The sequence below is a fragment of the Dipodomys spectabilis genome, unplaced genomic scaffold (assembly GCF_019054845.1).
Source record: "Dipodomys spectabilis isolate Male_0828 unplaced genomic scaffold, ASM1905484v1 ptg000145l, whole genome shotgun sequence".
NCBI classification, from domain to species: Eukaryota; Metazoa; Chordata; class Mammalia; order Rodentia; family Heteromyidae; genus Dipodomys; species Dipodomys spectabilis.
Genome location: NW_024870822.1, coordinates 21989419 through 22010114, shown reverse-complemented (window position 1 = coordinate 22010114; position 20696 = coordinate 21989419). Strand labels below are relative to the sequence as shown.

Sequence of the window (20696 nt, the reverse complement as noted above, 5' to 3'; positions counted from 1 at the left end):
CAGGAGCAAAAAAAGCACAGGGACAGTGCCCAGACCCTGAGTTCACGCCCCTGATGGAAACATTTCAGGATTGTATAGAACAAGGTCTGATGGAAAGGAAAGGTGGCTTGAGAATAAGAAAAATCAGTGTTTTTACCTTGGCTTGGTGTTCTTTTTTTTTTTTTTACCTTTACCTTAGTGTTCTATCCCTTTTTGGCTCCCTGCCTGTCTCCTTCCCTCCTTGTGAAACAGGTGTATGACTACTTAAGTTAAAAGGTTATATAGCTACACAAGCTTTGTTTGCAATGTTAGCTTTTAAACTTTGTGAAAAGGTTATACAATCAGAAAACAAAAGTTCTTTGTAGATTTTAGTCATCTGATTAAATTTTTCTTGCCCCCAACAATAATCTTTAAAAATTTTAAATATTGTAAATTGTAACAAACTTTATTATGTTCAAGATTTATTGTTTAAGAATTTAAGGTTATTAAATATTAATTAAATTTAAGGATATTGATATTCTCTATTAAAACATAATGTAATATATTATTTATAAAACATGTTCAAGGAGATTTTTTTGTTTTGTAATCAGAAAACAGTGTGAAGGATATACTCACTTTGAGTACTTGGAATCAGAGATGAGTGATTTCTTTTTTTTTTTTTTTGGGTCCGGTCGTGGGGCCTGAACTCTGGGCCTGGGCACTGTCCCTCAGCTCTTCAGCTCAAGGCTAGCGCTCTACCACTTGAGCCACAGCACCACTTCCGGCTTTTTTCTTTTTGCTTATGTGGTGCTGAGGAATCGAACCCAGGGCCTCAGGCATGCAAGGCAAGCGTTCTACCACTGAGCCACCTTCCCAGCCTGAGATAAGTGATTTCTATAGGAAATTATATCAGATTAGATCTGATGATTCCAGCAGACCCCCACCCCCTTCCACTTTCCTTGAGACAAGGTTTTGGTATAGCCTAAGCTGGCCAGAAACTCACTATCTAGTCTAATTGACCTCATCATCAGCTTTCCATAGTGCCAGGTTTATAGATATGCACCACTATGCCCAGCTTAGTCTAGATCTCATAACTTTTTAGTTAATGTTTTTGTCCCATAGGCCATTTCCATAGGAAACAAAGTCTTTAAGTAGCTTTAAACTACCTTAGCATTTTTGAAATAGTATAGTTTCATGATCAGAGTATTTTAAGAACAATATTCTTTGTCCTGTTTTTAAATAAAATGTATAGTAACAAAATAAACTTTGAGTAATAGTAAAGAACATTCAAAACCTGTAAACAAATCAGTTGTATCATAAGCTGATTCATTTCTTTTTTTGTGTGTGTGTTGGTCATGGGGCTTGAACTCTGGGCTTGGGCGCTGTCCCTGCACTCTTCAGCTCAAGGCGAGCACTCTACTGCTTGAGCCACAGCGCCACTTCCAGCTGATTCATTTCTTGTCAACAGCAGACTACTTATAGTAGAAATTTTAGCTGTAAAGAAAATATGGATATCAGGAGTTGTAAAGGATCTATTATATGGCCACTTGAGTATAGTTCTAGTTTCCAAATTTAGATTCCTGCAGTATATTTTTAGTAGGTTACCCATGACCAGTACTAGAACACTTTTTGAGAGAAGTAAATCAGAAGTGGTGAGAGTAGTTGTAAAGAAGTAAGAGTAAAAGTAATGCCATTAGAATTGTGATACCACAAATATGTCAACATTATACAGTCATCTAAAGACCTGTGGTACTTGACTGATACACAAGTGTCCTTGGGAAAGTCACTTCAGGTTTCTGAATTTCCTTTTCATTTATAAAATAAGAAACCTGATCTAATATCCAGCTTTTAAAAAATTGTTATTATAAAAGTGATGTACGGAGGGATTACAATCATCTAAGTTAGGTAATGAGTACATTTCCTTTGTATAGTGTCATCCCTTCCCTTACTTGATAAGTTCCTCCCAGTTCCCTTCCTCCTGTCTCCACTCACAAGTTGTGTATAGTTTACTTTCAACAGTATTCAGTGAGCACCACTACTGCACTTGTTCTGCCTTTTTCCCTCTAGTTCTGAGCAACCCCCACCCTCCCAAAGACAGAAAAATAAATGAACCAAAACAAGAAACCCTTTTGTTTCCATTTCTTGGAGTTTGCTTTCAGATAAAAATATATATTTATATAGGATATGTAATATATATTATATATGATTTTATATGATTAGAGGCGTATAGGCATTATGCCTTTGTGTTTCTCCTGAGAGTAGCCTCTTTTTTTTCTTTTTTTTTTTAAATGTCAATTGTGGGGCTTGAACTCTGGGCCTGGGTGCTCTCCATCAGCTCTTCAGCTCAAAGCAAGTGCTCTACCTCTTGAGTCACTGTGCTGCTTCCAGTTTTCTGATGATTAATTGGAGATAAGAGTCTCATGGACTTTCCTGCCTAGGGTGGGTTTGAACTGTGATCCTCAGATCTCAGTCTTCTGAGTAGCTAGGATCACAGGTGTAAGCCACCAGTGATCACTGTGTGTAAATGTATCATTTCCCAAAGTATTTTAGATCTAACTTCTACATGGGAGAGCTTGGCTTACCTCACTTAACATAACTTGTTCTAGGGCCATCCATTTTCCTGAAAATGACATAGTATTCTTTCTAATGGCTGTGTAAAATTTCATTGTGTGTAGGTACCATATTTTTTGGATCCACTCACCTATTGTAGGGCATCTGGACTGTTTACATCCTGGCTGTTGTGAATAGTGTGGCTCTGAACATGGATGTGCAAGTGTCTTTTCAGTATCCTGACTTGTGCTAGTCTGGATAGATGCTTAGGACTGATATGGCTGGGTTGTAGGGAAGATCTATGTTTAGTTTTTTGAGGAACCTCTAGACTGTTATCCAAAGTGGTTGTACTAGTTTATAATTCCATCAACAGTGCAATAGGGTTCCTTTTCCCCACCTTCCTATGACCAAGTTGACCGTTCTAACTGTGGTGAGATGGTATCTCAAAGTCATTTTGATTTGCATTTCTTATGTCCAGGGATGATGAGCATTTCCTCATGTGTTGCTTACCTCTTTTGAGAAGTCTCTCCTTAGTTCGTGTGTGTGTGTGTGTGTGTGTGTGTGTGTGTGTGTGTGTGTGTGTGTGTGTGTGTGTGTGTGTGTGTGATTGGTGATTACCTTTGGGGAGGGGTTAGTTTCTTGAACTCCTTGTATATTTTGGATCTTAGACCTTTGTCTGATATATTGCTGATAAAGATTTTCTCCCAGTCTGTTGACTGTCTTTCTAGTTTAGTAACTATGTCCTTAGCTGTGCAGAAACTTTTTATTTTAATGTAATCCCACTTGTCAAGTATCTGTCCTATCAGCTGTGCCCTTGGGACTCTTTTCAAAAAGTTTCTACCTATACCTATGCATTCTAATGTTTCTCCTACTCTCTTGCAGTAATTTCAAAGTTTCAGGTCTGATGTTGAGTTCTTTGCTCCACCTTGAGTTGCTGTTAGTGCTTGGTTACAGATCCACTTTGAGTTTTCTGAATATGAATGCCCAGATTTCCCAACTCCAATTATTGAAGAGGCTATGTTTTTTTCACTGCATATCTTTGGTTCCCTTAGCAAATACCAGATAACTGTAAGTAAACAGTTTTATTTCCCAGTCTTTTAGTCTGTTCCATTGATCTTCTGGTCTATTTTTATGCCAGTACCAGACTGTTTTTGTACTATAGCTCTGTAGTAGAGTTTGAGGACTGATATTGTGATATCACCTGCATTCCCTTTTTTTTTTTTTGCCTAGAATTGCTTTGGCTATTACAGGTCTTTTGTTGTTCCATATGCACTTTTTGATTGTTTTTTTCTATCTCAGTAAAAAAAAAAATCATTGGAATTTTGATGGGGATTGCAATGAATTTGTATTTCATTTTTTGCAGTGTTAGAATAAATTGACTTTGCCAGAAAGCCACACAGACATCCAGGTACAAAGAACAAAGAAAAGGTTTATTGCCAGCAAAGGGACTAGCAAGACCCCTTCTCACATAAAAGAAGTGAGAAGTGCTGGCTATTATCTGAGGTGACCTATATAACCTACTGAGGCTAGGAGGGGCTAGAAAAGGCTAGGATGCCGAGACTCTGGTGTGGATGTGAGTGCCAGGGGCTCATCATGGTGGATGAGGATTCATGGCTGCTGCCTAAGTAGTAGATAAGGGGCCCTGCAGCTGCCCAGACCTGAAGGTCACTCTAAGGGCCACTTGCTGCCTTATATGGTGGTAGCTGCCCCAGAGGAGTGCCATCTCAAGGCAAAGGGGAGTTGGAGGCTGATTATATACTGCCTATACTAAATGGGCCTAGTGTTGCCTAGGAATGGAGCATGTTAAGCTATGGAAGGGGGAAGAAACATGCTAAACTATGGGAAGGAAGCTCATTGGGCTAACACAGTATGGCCATTTTCACAGTATTAATTCTACCAATCCATGAACATGGAAAATCTTTGCATTTCCTGATGTCATTTTTAATTTCTTCAAGTTTTTTTTTGTATACTTTGTACTTTTTGCCATAGAGATCTTTTGCTTCTCTGGTTAAAGTTATACCCAGGTATTTAATTTTTTTTTAAACTATTAACAAATGGAATTGTTTTCCTGATTTCCTTCTCTGCTTGTATATTGTTGGTATACAGAAAGGTTATTGATTTTTGTGGGTTAATTTTGACTTTTTTTTTTTGTTGGTCGTGGGATTTGAACTCGGCTTGGGCGCTGTCCCTGTGCAGTTCAGCTCAAGGCAAGTGCTCTACTGCTTGAGGCATAGCTCTACTTTGGTTTTCTAATGGTTTATTGAAGATAAGAGTAGAAAAAATTATATGAAGTGAAGTAAGCCAGGCCCAAAGAAACACAGGTTCCATGGTTTTCCTTATTTGCAATAACTAGTATACGTCTGAGTCAAGCAGAAAAGGTCAGATAAGTTGATGTTAGGGGAATGAACCCCAAGATAAGTATTTAAATGTTCTTTTTTCTTTCATGCAATTGTTTCTAATATATTTATAATATGATTTCTATGTTGCTTTGTATATGTCCCTCCCCCACAATATAACCCCTGCTTTCACTGTATTTGATGTTGGTATAATTTGTGGAAGGGAAGGGCAAAAACAAATCATTTATCTAGGATACAGGTGGACCCATTGCAACAATGAGATGTACAAGTCGTTATGTTGAAAAATGAACTTTACAACTTTGGTGGGGGGGGGGCAGAGGATGGGAAGGGATGGGAAGGGGAAACAAAGAGGAGGCAACAATGCTTGATAAGAAATGTACTCGTTATCTTGCCCATGTAATTGTAACTCCTCTGTATGGTATTCTCACTTGAGCCACAGCATCATTTCCCGCTTTTTCTGTTTATGTGGTGCTGAGGAATCAAACCCAGGGCCTCATGCATGCAAGGCAAGCACTCTTACTATTGAGCCACCTTCCCAGCCCCTTGGTTTGTTCTTTAAATTTGATAGTTCCTTTTCATGACTGTATCTAAACAAGTACTTAAAACACTGAAGCCCAGGATATATCTTTGTGTATAATACTTCAGTTATGTTTTAAACTAAGAGTTACAATTTTCTAGCCCTATTCTCATTTTTATACTTAATAGATATACATTATTTTTACTGACTTTATGTTGATTCTTAGTTGTCTCCTTGTTTTGACTTTGTTTTATTGTGAATATGTACAAAAGTATAGCAGATGTGTAAGTATATATATCTGACATTCCCTTCCCCTTTCCTTTCTTCTCTTCTCTCCTCCTGGGGATAAGTGTCTCTAGCAAGAGTTTACTCTAAACTGATGTTTAGATCTCAGCCTCCTGTGTAGCTAGGATTATATGCATAAGCCACTGGTACCATGCTCACATAACCTTTCTTTTTGGCTGCTTAACTTCTTCACAGAATAGTTCCTATGTTCTAAGGGCAACCATCTAAAAGAGCCTGCCTGGAAATGTATTACGTTTTTTTTTCAGCCTTGGAAGTCATGTTATATAATATAAGGAGTCACTAAACCTGGCCCAAATTAAAAGGGTCTAGGATTAGACTACTACTTTTGTGACATGTTTTAGAGCCACCACAGTAATACTTGATCCAAGGAGATGAGGTTATCCTGGGGTAAAGCAATCTAGACATGATATAAATCAAATGCAAAGGCCTTGAAGGATGAGGAGTGCCTGATAATGATGGCTTAGACACAGGCTTTGTTCACTGCTATATTCTAAGCATCTAGAACAGTTTGACAACTTTTGTAGTTCAGTGCTGTTTTGTGAAAGAAAGAGTCAACATCTGTATCAATAAAATCTGGGCTGGGAAGGTGGCTCAGTGGTAGAGTGTTTGCCTTGCATGCATGAGGTCCTACATAGGCAGAAAAAGCTGGAAGTGGCACTGTGGCTCAAGTGGTAGAGTGTTAGCCTTGAGCTGAAGAGCTGAGGGACAGTGCCCAGGTCCAGAGTTCAGGCCCTACAACCAACCAAAAAAAAAAAAAAAAAATCTTAAAAACTAGTACTAATCTTTTGATGCAGTAATGCTTTCTTTTGGGGAACTATCTTAAGGAAAATATTGTATATATAAGCAGTACAGTAGTAAAAATTTGAAGGAGCTTAAATGTCCATTAATAGCAGATTTAAGTAAGCAAATTATGGTTTGTATATAATGGAATACTTCCATTTTAAAAATAGTTGTTATGGCATAGGAAGGTGAGTATTGAGGGACAAAAAACAATTAAAATAATGCTGTGTAGAGTGATTCTGTTTGGACAGAAATTAACACATCCTCAACATTGTAAGTATGTACACAATGGAGAAGATTCTGGTAGGATATGTATACCAAATTATTTATAATTGCTCTAGAAGTTATTTTAGAGTATCCTTAAAAACTGTGTATTGCTGTTAGAATCCTGTTTCTATTATAAAAGCAAAATTACCTTTTAACTCAATTGTTCTCTTTTTATTAACTAAAGTATCAAATTTACTAAAAACAAAAATTTTCAAGATTATCTCTTGATTATAGATATTATTTTCTTTGACATATTTCTGTATTTTAATTGTTAAAAAAGCTTATTTCATAGTGAGAGGTTTATATGAAAGCTACCTCTCTTAGTTCATTGTGTCTGTTTTCTACATTAAAATTATACTTTATCACTATACCATAGATTTTTTTCAGTACCTATAAAGAGTATAACTGAGATCTAAGGTAAAAAATTACAAGTATAATTTAGGAAAAATATACTAGGTAACATATTTCATAATGTATTTTATCATATAAATGTCCTTAGGAAAATTGTTCTCATTCTGTCTTTTCCTTTTATTTTATAGAAACAATTTGTAATTTGTAATTCATTTTGTTCTTATATGTCATAGGATGTGTTTTGGAGATGCAGACAAAATATCTTTGATGAAATGAAGAAGAAATTTTTACAGGTAGTCTGCTGATGTAATTGATTTAGTGCAATAGACAGCAGAGCAAATAACAGCATGTTAGCATTTTTATGTAATAACAAGGCATGTCTTAAGTTTTATGCTTGTTTGACTTTTATTTCTGTGAATTCTAATAATATAAAAGTCACTATAAGTAAGTTTTGTGTTTGATAGTCCCCTGTTTTTAACAAGCAAATGGCAGGGGAGGGGATTGTTAAAAAAGCCACAGTATCTAGCTGGGCACCTGGAGCTCATGCCTGTAATCTTAGCTGCTCAGGAGGTTGAGATCTGAGGATTGTGGTTTGAGCCAGCCCAGGAAAGAGACTCTCATTTCCAATTAACCACTAAAAGTCTGGAAATGCAGTTGTGGTTCAAATCTTGGTAGAGTGCAGCAAAAAAACTCAGGGAGAGCACCCAGGCCTTGAGTTCAAGCCCCAGAACTTGTACAAAAAATCCTCACAGAATCTTTTGCTTTGCCTTTGGATATGGTACTTAATTATTTCTTGCAGATTTATTTTCTAAAATGGTAACAGTCTAGGAATTAAGTGATACAATAATTAACCAAAGTCACAATCCAGAAAACTTGTTTGAAGAATTAAGTAAACTATTACCTTCTTGACAGCATTGTGTAAATTACACACCTAAACTTCCTAGGATGTAGCTTTCATACTTCATTTTACTTGGGTCCCTTTATAAGTTTTTTTTTTATCCTCAAAGTTCTTCGATAAATGTCTTTTATGCATCCTGAATGTGGCAAGATACCACTTGAAAAAAATCATATAAATAATATCAGAATTTTCTATAGGTTAGGGATGGAGTAGAAGAAGGATCTTAAAAATAATCTTTTTTTTTTTTTTTTTCAGCCAGACACTGGTGGCTCATGCCTGTAATCTTAGCTACTCAGGAATTTGAGATCTAAGGATTGAAGTTCAAAGCCAGCCTGGGCCTGAAAGTCCATGAGACTTTTATCTCTAGTCAACCACTGTGGCTCAAAGTGATAGGGCACTAGCCTTGAGCAAAAAAGTTCAGGGGTAGCGCCCAGGCCTTTGAGTTCAAGCCCTATGACCTACAAAAAATTGGAAAATTAAAAATAATAATCTTTTTTGTGTTAATTAAGACATACATTCATAGCCAAGGAATTATCCCTTATTAAAATAAAAATGGCACAATCTGAATGAGGCTATGAATGTTATAAACTTACAGTCAGCACAAATTTTAAAGCATCAAATCTCATATTCTGTAGCAGTATATTAATCATGAGCAGTAGATACCCAGAAGAATAATAGTCTAAGGCTTAATTTCTTAGCTTATAGCAGCTTCCATACCAAGAAATACAGAAATGTGTGTGTGAGCTTGCCACCATAGTTTTCTTCCTCCCTCCTTCCCTTCCTCCATTCCCCTTCCTTCCTCCTCCTTCCCTCCCTCCCTCCCTCCCTCTCTCTCTCTCTCTCTTCCTCCCTCCCTCTCTCCTTCCTTCCTTCCTTCCTTCCTTCCTTCCGCCCCTTACCACATCCCTTTCCCTTCCCCTTCCTCACTTGAAGTCGGCTTCATGCTCTCACTTAACATTTTGCTCAAGCCTGGTGTTCTACCACTTGAGCCATACTTCCACTTCCCATATTTTTCTTGAAAGGAAGACATGTTGAAAGAAATATGACTATCACATGTAGAGGTAAAGAGATCACTTTGTAATGTTTTAAACAGAAAATATGATGTAAACATCAGAGAACTGGAAAGTTCAATTTTCAGCTATTAGGAATGCAAAGAAAAAGAGACAAGATTCTTAAGAGGCAGCTGGCCAACAACTTTTCCTTATAGAGAGCAAATATCTGTATCAACCTAGCTGCAAGGCCATTTTTGGAAGAAAACATTTTTTTTCTCTTATTTTTATCCCAATATATTTACCTCTTTGTCAACAAGGTTATGGCTTTAAAAAATTTTTTTGGTAGTACTAGGATGTGAATTCAGGGTCTCAAGTTTACTCAGGGTTTCAAGTTTACGAGGCAGGCACTCTACCTCCAAACCCAGGCATTTTGTTATCATTGTTTTTTAGATAGGCATATGAAGTTTTGCATTTTTTTACCTAGCTTAGTGTCAGAACATGACCATATTCCTTCCTACATCTTCCACATGGGCGAAGGTATGACTCACAAGCTTTATGGGGTCTTTTCTGGCTATGTCCAGAAATCAGGTATTTCTTTAGTGAGCTCATGTACAATCAGAACATTCTTAACGTGTACATTGTTAAATATAAATAAAATATAATTTATGCATTTTTCATTACTAGCACAAGTGCAATATTACTTACTATGAATTATCTGTACAATAGTTTCAGTTTTGTGTGCTTTTTCCCTTTGTATTTGTCAAGATTTTCTATGTAAAAACATTCATACTCTACTCAGTTTATTTTCTCACAGTTCTGTTCGATGGTATTCGAGCATTGGCTCATCTTATTTAGTTGCCTCTGTGTGGCATCAGCTGGCTAGCTTTGGATAGAATGTCCAGGAGGGCTGTTTACATATATCAGACACCTCAGTGTTTTCTCTAGAGTGTCTACTTTCACTCTGTGTAGATTGCTAGTGTTCCTCATAACATGTTGACTACAAGATCATTGGATTTCAGACGTCCTGGCTAGTTTATAAACGGGAAAGTCCCAAGAGGTATAAACCTGAGGCTGTGGGTTTCTTAAGGCCAGGCTTTAAATTATATTCTATCACTTCTCTAATATTCTGTTGGTACTCAATCACACTAGGCTAGGAAGAGGGGAAAAAAAAAACAGCAAAGAATATTTAGCTCGTTGTAATTCATGATGATACTGGTTTTGTTTTTTATTTCACATTAATAGGATCCATGTGGAATAGAATTTAAAAGAGATTAGGTAGCCTCCCTATTTCCCAAATTCTAGGAAATGCCTTTTTACACTTAAGTGTTTCAGAAAATTGCATGTTTAACTCATGCTATAGAGTTTTTTCCCCCTCTTGAAAAGCGATTATAAAATTACTGATATATCTTATTTATCTTAAAATAGAAAAAAAAGAGTTTTTCTGTTTGTTCTTATAATGGAGGTGAGGAAGTAGAAAATTGACCTCATTGTTTAGTGTTGACAATAGTTTGATGAAATCTATGGTTGATAGCCACATATTAGATTAAATTATAGATGAAATGAATGGACCAGAATTTTAAATAGAATGTAATGGATTACAAGTTGCTAGTGTACACCTTTAAAGGAAAATATTTTGTTTATGTTTAAATTAGACTAGAACTGAATTCAGAAGTAAAATGTGATTGATCTCTAAATTTTTTTTTTTTTTTTGCCGGTCATGGGGCCTGAACCCTGGGTCTGGGCACTGTCCCTCAGCTCTTCAGCTCAAGGCTAGTGCTCTACCACTGGAGCCACAGCGCCACTTCTGGCTTTTTCTGATTATGTGGTGCTGAGGAATCGAACCCAGGGCCTCATGCTTGCAAGGCATGCACTCTACCGCTGAGCTACCTTCCCAGCCCTGATCTCTAAATTTTTGAGTAGGATATGATTGACTTACAAATCCTACATGTAGAAATTTTTAGAAAATAGAATGAGTACTAAGTTATTTTTCCTCTATATTTCTTTCCTTTGTAGAATGGGAGGTTGAGCCTGGATTTCAATTTGCCATACTTAACAAAGCAAGCACTCTACTCTGCCATTTGAGCCATATACCCTTCTCCTGTTAGCCTTTTGGTTTATATTTTTGAGATAAAGCCTCATTGATTGATTAAGCTGGCCTTGTACTCCGCCTCCACCTTCTAAGTAGTTGGGATTATTGCTAGTCACTACTGTGCCTGGCTAGGTACAAAGTTTCATTCATTACAGAGTTACTATTTTAGTTTTTTTAAGTCTTGAAAATTCTTTTTCTACAGAATGAAGTCTAGCCTAAAGTAGTAAAGTAGAACTAAGTAAATTGTTACTAATCCATGTATTAAATGATACTGTACAGTTGTAAAAATGGTAGAGTACCAGGGAAAAAAAATTGCATGACATTTTTAAACAAAGAAAGAAGTTACAAACAACATCTATATTTCTAATCCATTGTTTGTGTCTAAGAAGCTTGCATGTATCTCTGTGTGTTCTTTATGTAGGAAAAGTATTTGGAAAGGTATACAACAAAATATTTATTATGTGTCTGTCTGTGCCTGTCTGGATGCCTTCTTTTTTCTCTTGTCTTCTTCTCATCTGCTTCCTCCCCTCCTTGCCTTCCATCCCACCTTGTGTCTTTCTTTTTCTCTTCTCTTATTGGAACAATGAGGATTGAACACAAGGTCATGTGCATGCTAGGTAAGAACTCTACCACTTTAGTGGTAGAGTATGGCCCTATTATTTGTATTTTGATCTTGATGTTGAGAGCGTCTCACAACTTTGCCAGGGCTGGACTTGAATTCACAATGCTCCTGTCTCTCCAGTTGCTAGGATCCCAGGCATGCACTGTTCCACCAGGCTAATAGTTATCACTTGTTTTATGAGATTACGGAGATTTCCATGTTTTTATACTTTACTGTTTTTTGTTCATTTGTTTGAAAACTAAGTGTAATTATGTTTACAGAAAAGAAAGCTGTTGTCAATACAACAGTAAAAGGTACACCTGAAATTACCTTTTGTGTTCATTTACTATAGCATTTGATCTTCATATGGCAAACTATTAGGGAGAAATTTCTCAATATGTTCAGATGGAAGGAGAGGAATCATAAGTTTTTATATTGTACTCCCACATATTTAGGGGAAGAACCAGAGATGTGATGTTGACATATCACCACTATTAGGTATATTAAAATATAACATTTTGATTTTCAGTTCTTAGAAAGGTTTTCTTTGATGAACCATTAACTCCAACCTTCCTTAAGATTTAAAATGGGACTATTGCACTATTTTATACCAAGAAACTTGAATCAGTCAGATGTAACTGCTTCTAAAGTATACATTGAAACTATGAAAGTATATCTTTGGTAGTTTAAACTATTTTGAGTTGTTCACTATTTTTTAATATTAAAAGACATAATTTTTATATATACAACTGTCAGTAATAAATTAGCTCCAGATTCTGTATACTTTGCATATGCCTAGAAATACTTAATAATTATAGTTCAGGTATGAGGAATTATCATAAATATCCCTCACTCATTTTCAGCTGGAAGACACAAACCCATTATTTCAGTAGTACATTGATGTCTAAAATCGTGGTGGCTCAAGCCTGTAATCCCGTCTATGTGGAAGGCATTCCTCTCCAGGCTTGACCCAAGCAAAAAAAAAAAAAAAAAAAAGAAAGAGAAATTCTTTGAAAAATAAATGAGAGCAAAAAAGGCTAGGGCTTAATGGTAGAAGACTGTAGCAAGTATGAGGCCCTGGGGTTCAGTACCATTCCCCAAATACCTTAACTCTTTCTTATTTAGTTTTTTATTTTGCAGAAAAATATTTCTCCTGTGAGTTGTTTCCATAATTCAATATTTGATTTGTCTTAAATGTAGTGGTAGTCAATTTGTTTTAACATACCAACTTATTTCTGTTCTAAATTAATTGGATCAACCTTAATTTGCATGATCTTGCAAATCCCAAACCATATATTACTGTAACAAATTCTAATTATATTCATCAAGTAAAAAAAAACCTGCATGTCTGTCCTGTTTTCAGTACTAGTTAATGATAATAATTCTTACTTAACATGGAAAATATAGATTCAACCAAAAATTAGAGATTTTTTTTTTATAAAAAGAGGGAAATACATTCACAGAATTGGGCTACACTCAGTGATGTTGTGACTGGCTAGCATATGTAAGACCTTGGGTTCAATTCCAAGCACCAAGGAAGAAGGAAAACGGAGAGCACTGGTATATGCAGGTCATGTTTCTGAATAGCCTATTCTCAGGATGGTCAGAAGTCATTCAGTCAAATGATTGATGGACCCAATTTTCAGGGACAACAAGAGATTGACATTGTTAAATTTGTATATTTGAGACAGGTCTTTTGTTTTGTTTTGTTTTGTTTTTTGTCCAAATAGACCAGAATGGGAACTGGGTATCTGACACTTTGTGCTGTTGGCAGGTGCTCTACCAACATGAGCCATGCCTCCAAACCCAGAAAGACAGTTCTGTAATGGAATGTAAGATTTAAAGAACAGTTTTCAGGAGCATATTGCTATAATTTTATCTAAGATATTCTGATTATCTAAAGAGATGTGGGGCTGGGAAGGTGGCTTAGTGGTAGAGCACTTGCCTTGCATGCATGAGGCCCTGGGTTCGATTACCCAGCACCACACAAGCAAAAAGAAAAAAAGCCGAAAGTGGCGCTGTGGCTCAAGTGGTAGAGAGCTAGCCTTGAGCTGAAGAGCTGAGGGACAGTGCCTAGGCCCAGAGTTCAGGCCCCACGACCGGACCTCCCCCCCCCCCCCCCAAAAAAAAAAGGGAATGTAAATAGAGTTGACAGGATTTGGTGATAGGATCACTTGAAGAAGGAAGAAACTGAGAGATGCTGAGCTCAGCTCTTTGGTTTTAGCCTCTAGGTGGATGATGGTGCTGTTCATTGATTGGCCATTACTGGAAAAATAGGTGGGAAAGAAATTCTTTCCCTTCAGGTATCTGATGAGTCTGTGACCTCTATTCCTGTAGAAAGTTGAAGTTATTTTTTTAAGAGGTTAAGAAAAGGCATATCATCTTTGGAACAGTTTCCTTTTTTTTTTTTTTGAAAAAAATAAAACAACTAAACAAAACCACTACCAACAACAAATTGTCTTGATACTGCTGATTTAAAGAAGGAAAATTTGTGATCATTTTCCAGAATGGTAGTTGAAAAGCTGTTTTTGTTTTCTCTCCTGGCTGATCTGTTTGGATGTGCTTGTCAGCTCCCAACATGTTAATAAATGAAGTGGGGTTTTTTTTGGTTGGTTGTTTTTGTTGGTCATGGGGCTTGAACTCTGGGCCTAGGCATTGCTCCTAAGCTCTTCTGTTCAAGGTGAGCCTTCTACCACTTGAGCCGCAGCCTTACTTCTGGTTTTCTGAGTGGTTCATTGGAGATAAGAGTCTCATGGAGTTTCTTGCCCGGGCTGACTTTGAACCGTGATCCTCAGATCTCAGCTTCCTGAATAGCTAGGATTACAGGCATGAGCCACTGGTGTCTGGCTGAATGAAGTGGTTTTTACTATTTATTTTTAATACCTTAGTTATGGTTGCAAAAGCATAAAGATTAGGAGACCTTTTTGCGTGTTTAGATAATCCTCAATGAATTTCTGTGCAGTTTTCTAGTATCTATGAAACCCAGAACAGCTTAATTTGATTTTGCTTGAATGCTAATGACACATTTTTAAAGATGCATTTTGTGATGTTTAACTTAAACTCTTCTTGGCTTGTTGATTGTTGCTTTACAACCTTATAGATCAAAATTAGATAACCACAAAAGTGACCATTGAGTCTAAAATGTTTTCCAAAATGAGCATATTTAGTGCTTATATGTTTCACACATTTATCAGATTGTTTCAGACATAATAAAAACAGTAGTACTAGTAGCACAGAGAAAATAATATTTTGTAGATTATTTTATATTTAATCATAAATGTTATAACTAGTTATAGTTTCTTTAAAGATAAGCAATATCAAAAATAATGTTTTTAAAATTTCAGATAGAAAATGCTGCTGAAGAACCTAGAGTCTTATGTATAATACAAGATACTACGAACTCAAAGACAGTGAATGAACGGATCACTTTAAATTTACCAGCATCTACTCCAGTCAGAAAGCTCTTTGAAGATGTGGCCAACAAAGTAGGCTACATAAATGGAACCTTTGATTTGGCATGGGGAAATGGAATCAACACTGCTGATACGGTAAACCTAAGACTTAATGCATCTTCATGGAAGCTGTTAGTTATTGTTGATGTTATTATTACTAATAATAATGTATTAAAGCCTAGAATTGTAATATAGTATCTTATAAGCAAAAGTATAGCTGTTTCAGTAAGAGCATGTGTACAACTCAGTAATTAGATCCTTTTTTTTAACCTTTGCCTCTATTCAGCACGGGGAGAAAAATCTGTGAGACTCTGGTCTCCAGTTACCAGCAAAAAGCTAGAAGTGGATGTATGGCACATGTGACAAAAGAGATGAGCTGAAAGTGCAAGGCCCTGAGCTCAAACACCAGTACTGATATGGAAACAAACATTTGTTTTCCTAAAGGTTACACTTTGTCATATCATCAGTTACTCATGATATTCACTTGATGTTATTCAGTGAAAGAAATGTATAAAATGTATAAAGCCATGTAATTTTGCTGAGCTAAATTTGCTGGCTCACATCTGTAAGATTGAGGTGACAATCACAGTTCTAAGCCAGCCCAGGCATGAAAGTCTAAGACTCTGATCTCCGATTAAGCACCAAAAAGCCAGAAGTAGAAGTATGGCTCAACTGGTAGATCATTAGCCTTGAGGGAAAAACTCAGGGACAGCGCCCTGGTCTTAGATTTCAAACCCTAGGACTAGTACAAGAAAACAAAAACATATATTTTATGAGTTGTTTTTTTTTTTCCTTTGGAAATGTTTTCATTGGCTTATATTGTTATATCTCCACACATTTACACTGTATTCCAATCACTTTCACTCCATTTATTACCCAATCTCTCTCAAAAAATAGTATCCTCAACAAGTTTCCTTATTTTTGTAGTTAAGAATATCTATTTCAACAATATTCAACCTCCTTATTCAAATACTTATACAAGGAGGTTTCAGTTTAACATGTCTATTTGTGTTATTTATGTTACGTTATTTATGATCAGTCACTACCATTATCATTCTCTTGCCATCCCACTTACCCATCTGCACCCATCTTCATCAAAGGGCCTTTTTTTGGGTACTGATCCTTGGGCTTGCATTCAGGGTCTGGCTGTGGTTCCCGAGTTTCTTTTGCTTGACGATAGCACTCTGCCTCAGCCACAGCTCCAGTTCTGGCAGTTTTTGTAGTTTATTGGAGATAAGAAGCTTTTGGATTTTCCTGCCCAGGTTGGCTTCAGAACTCAGCCTCCTCAGTAGCTAGGATTACAGGCATGAGCCACTGGTGCCTTGTGGTAACTTTTTCTTTTTTCATATTTTCTGTATATAAACATACAGATTTTGCCTTTAGCTTTCAAGCTCAAAAATATTTTTTAATGGCTTCAGTGTTCTCAGGTGTTGTTTTTTTTTTTCCCCCTTTCAATTCTGAGGTTTAAACTTGGCCTCGGGGCTTGCTAGGCAGGTACTCTACCTACCACTTGCATCATATTTCCAGCCCTTTTTTGCTTTAATTATTATTATTATTTATTTATTTTTGGCATTTGTGGGGCTTGAACTCTGGGCCTAGGCACTGTCTCTCAGCTCTTCAGCTCGAGGCTAGCACCCTACCACTTGAGCCACGGTGCCACTTATAGCTCTTTCTGCTTATGTAGTGCTGAGGAATCGAACCCAGGGCCTCATGCAGCAAGGCAAGCACTCTACCCTGAGCCACCTTCCCAGCCCCACTTTAATTATTTTTTATGTAAAGTTTCAGGGGCTTTTTGCCTGGCCAGCTTTAAACAGCAGTTCTCTTACCTATTTTACCCGGCATAACTAGGTTGACTGCACCATACCTGATTTATTGTTTAAGATTGAACGTTACTTAGTTTGTGCCTGTACTGGTGTTGAACTATAATCCTCCAGATCTCTGTCTCCCAAGTAGCTGGAATTACAACGTGAGCCCTTTTCAGGTATTTTAGAGGGTATATTTTTAAATTCAATCTTGTGCTTCTTTGATTAATTATCCTCTTTTGCATTTATTTCTTCCATTACAGAATTTCCTCAAATATTTGGTGATTGTTTTCTTTTATCTTTAATTTTCAAGAATTTTTGTTAACTTCTATGTGAATGCTGATTTATCATATTCAGGCATCTAGATGATAGGACAGGCATTGATCAGTTTAAATATAGTACTCATGTTGCCTTCTAATTCAGAGATCTTCAATCTGTTTATTTTTTAGTTAAAAATCTCATTCTCTTGGTTAGTATTTAAGGCAAAATTAGTGATCTGCTCTTTATTCTTTTTTTCCCTCCCTCCCTTCTTTTTGCTGCTGGGAACAAACCCAGAGCCTTGCAAGTACTCTACCACAGAACTACATCCCCAGTCCAGATCTTTGTAATCTTAATTCCTTGATCTTAGAGTAATTTTTTTTCTAGTCCTGGGGCTTGAATTCAGAGCCTGGGCGCTGTCCCTGAGCTTCTTTTACTCAAGGTGAGCACTCTACCACTTGAGCCACAGTACCACTTCTGGCCTTTTCTGTGTTTGTGGCACTGGGGAGTTGAACCTAGGGCTTCATACATGCTAGGCAAACACTCTACCACTAAGCCACATTCCAAGCCCGAGTAATTTTTTTTTTAACACAAATGTCAATATTATTCCATCACAATGTTTTTGCTTATATCTTCCCTTTCTATCCTATGCCATTGCTGTACTGCATTTTCCATGAAAATGTTCTAACAGCAAGTGAAACTCTGTGTGTATTTGGAAGGCATAGTTTTAATTAGTTCTACAGAAAAATGAAAAATGTTTGGTGTGAGTGATTTGCCTTTAAAATCAGGTTATTTTGCTTTTCTTTTTCTTCTGCGTTTTTAAAAGTATAGAACTAATGTCTTAAAGTAGTTAGCTATACACTCTGAAATTAATCAATAAAATTGATAGTCGTGGGCTGGGAAGGTAGCTCATTGGTAGAGTGCTTGCCTTGCATGCATAAGGCCCTGGGTTTGATTTCTCAGTACCACATAAGCAGAAAAAGCTGTGGCACTGTGGCTCAAATGGTCAGGTGCTAGCCTTGAGCTGAAGAGCTGAGGGACAGCGTCCTGACCCAGAGTTTAGGCCCTATGACCGACCAAAAGAAAAAAAAAATTGGTAGTCCAACTGAGCAAATGACGATAGCTAATATTTAATCTCAAACTTTGAATACTCTTGGTACAGAGTTTTCTCTTCTTTTGTACTTCAAAGAATAGTTCTGGCCGGGTACCAGTGGCTCCAGCCTATAATCCTAGCTACTCAGGAAGCTGAGATCTAAGGATCATGATTCAAAGCCAGCCTGGTCACGAACACCTGTGAGACTTATCTTCAGTTAACCACCAGAAAACCAGAAGTGGCCTTGTGATTCAAAGTCATAGAGCATTAGCCTTGAGAGACAAAGCTCTCAGGGCCAGTGCCCAGGCCCTGAGTTCAAACCAGACCCTTGTGGTTCACACCTATAATCCTAACTTCTCTGAAGGCTGAGATTGGAGGATCATGATTCAAAGCCAACCTGGGGCAAGAAAGTCCGTGAGACTCTTATCCCCAGTTAACCACCAATAAAGACAAAAATGGAGCTGTGGCTCAACTGGTAGAGCACTTAGTATTGAGCACAAAAGCTCAGGGACAGTGCCCAGTCATGAGTTCAAGCCCCAGGCTTGGCACACACAAAAGAACAACAAACAACACCACACAAGAGTAGTTCTGAGCTGTCATGTGTCTTCCCATCTTATTTATCTTTTGCCTTTAAGAAACCTAAACATTTGCTCTTGTGACTTTTTATTTTCCTTTGTGTCCTGGTAGTTGACTTAAAATAGGTATTATTCACTAGTGCAGGTATTTCTTTAAGAGATTATCCTGAAGGTTGTATTTTAGTTATGCTACATAATTATTTTGATTGTGATATTAAGTGTGTTATTTATCTTGGAATTCTCACTATATTCATATAACAAAACAGTTTATAGTTTTTAGTGTGTTAAATTGTCTCTTATTAAAATTCATCAGTATTGCATACATTTTAGAGAATATGGAAACATAAATACAGAGCTTTGTGTATAGAGCTTAATATTGTGTGAACTTTTATCTTCTCTCTTCATGTAGGGAAATGTGAGTAGTGTTTTTTGTAGTTTTGTTTTTTGATAGTCCACAGATTTGAATTAAGGGCTTGGGTGCTGTCTCTGAGCTTCTTTGACTCAAGACTAGCACTCTACCACTTGAGCCACAGTGCCACTTCTGGCTTTTTCTGAGTAGTTAATTGGAGATTAGAGTCTCATGGACTTTCCTGTCCAGGCTGGCTTTGAACCCTGATTCTCAGATCTTAGCCTCCTGAGTAGTTAGGATTATAGAGGACATGAGCCACTGGTGCCCAACCCATCATAGTTTTTAAGTAGATAAGTTAATTCTAAAACTGGATGAGAAGAAACTTATCAAAATCATTCCTGAAAAATTTTGTATAAAGGTAAATGTGAATTCATTCATGTATTATTTTTCATTATTACAATTAATGTTTTTTCTAACCTGAGCTATCATTTTTATGCCTTGTAGGTACCACTGGATCATACCAGTGACAAGTCTCTCCTGGACGCTAATTTTGAGCCAGGAAAGAAGAACTATCTGCATTTGACAGATAAAGATGGTGAACAACCTCAAATACTACTGGTGAGCTATTTAGAAAGCCTTCTGTTCATAATTTTTGTGCACTGCCACCTACTTGGGAATGCAAATTTCTAAAGGAAACAGGAGATACATGTTTTGTAATTATTTTATGATTTTTTAATGTGTCAGTTTGCTCTAAGTGTATATGATAATATTAATATATTGAACATGGACATCATAGTCTATTATTTGTTACCCATATTGAGGTTAATTAACATGGGCTGGTATCTTGAAGGCCATTGCTATACTAGAGATGGGGTTAGGGCTAAGGTATATTTGAACATCATACATTTAAACAACTGTGTTTCAGTGCTTTTGCCAGTGCATTTACTTGATTGTATAATCTATTGTCTTTTTTTTTTTTTATGCTTGGGAAGGCCAAAATAATACTCCCAGATCACCGGACCCAATTGCCATTTTGCACAATGACTAGATATAAATTGAATGCTTTCTTTCTCTTTTAGTGCTTACTCAAATTCACATTTATTTTAATAGACTTTCTTGTCTAGTCTAGTGGCCTTTATAGATTGTCCAGTCAGTAACTCCAGGTGTGAAGGGCAGTTCTCAAGACAGTTCTGACTTTTTAGGGGTAGACATAAGTTTAAAAAACTATGTAGCTGGGTGCTGGTGGCTCATGCCTGTAATCCTGGCTACTGTGGAGGCTGAGATCTGAGGATCACGGTTCAAAGCCAGCCTGGGCAGAAAAGTCCGTGAGACTCAATCTGTAGAGTGCTAGCCTTGAGCTGAAGAGCTGATGGACAACACCCAGGCCCAGAGTTCAAGCCCCACGACCGACCAAAGAAAACCAAATATGTAAAAATTATAAACCTACAATGTCAGGTGCTGGTGTATCGGGCTAAGAACTAAGATTGCAATTTGAAGCTAG

The 20696-nt window shown here is 37.0% G+C and overlaps 1 protein-coding gene across 2 annotated transcripts in view; it reads left to right on the top strand.

Moving 5' to 3' along the window:
• Usp47 (ubiquitin specific peptidase 47) overlaps nt 1–20696 on the top strand; it is a 96317-nt gene that overhangs the window by 12163 nt on the left and 63458 nt on the right. The window contains exons 2-4 of one of the 2 annotated variants that reach the window (XM_042691718.1): nt 7320–7379; nt 15011–15214; nt 19700–19813. In XM_042691718.1, the coding sequence (XP_042547652.1) occupies nt 7320–7379; nt 15011–15214; nt 19700–19813 (378 nt within the window). The remainder of the gene's footprint in view (nt 1–7319; nt 7380–15010; nt 15215–19699; nt 19814–20696) is intronic. The other variant, XM_042691719.1, reaches the window with a different exon arrangement.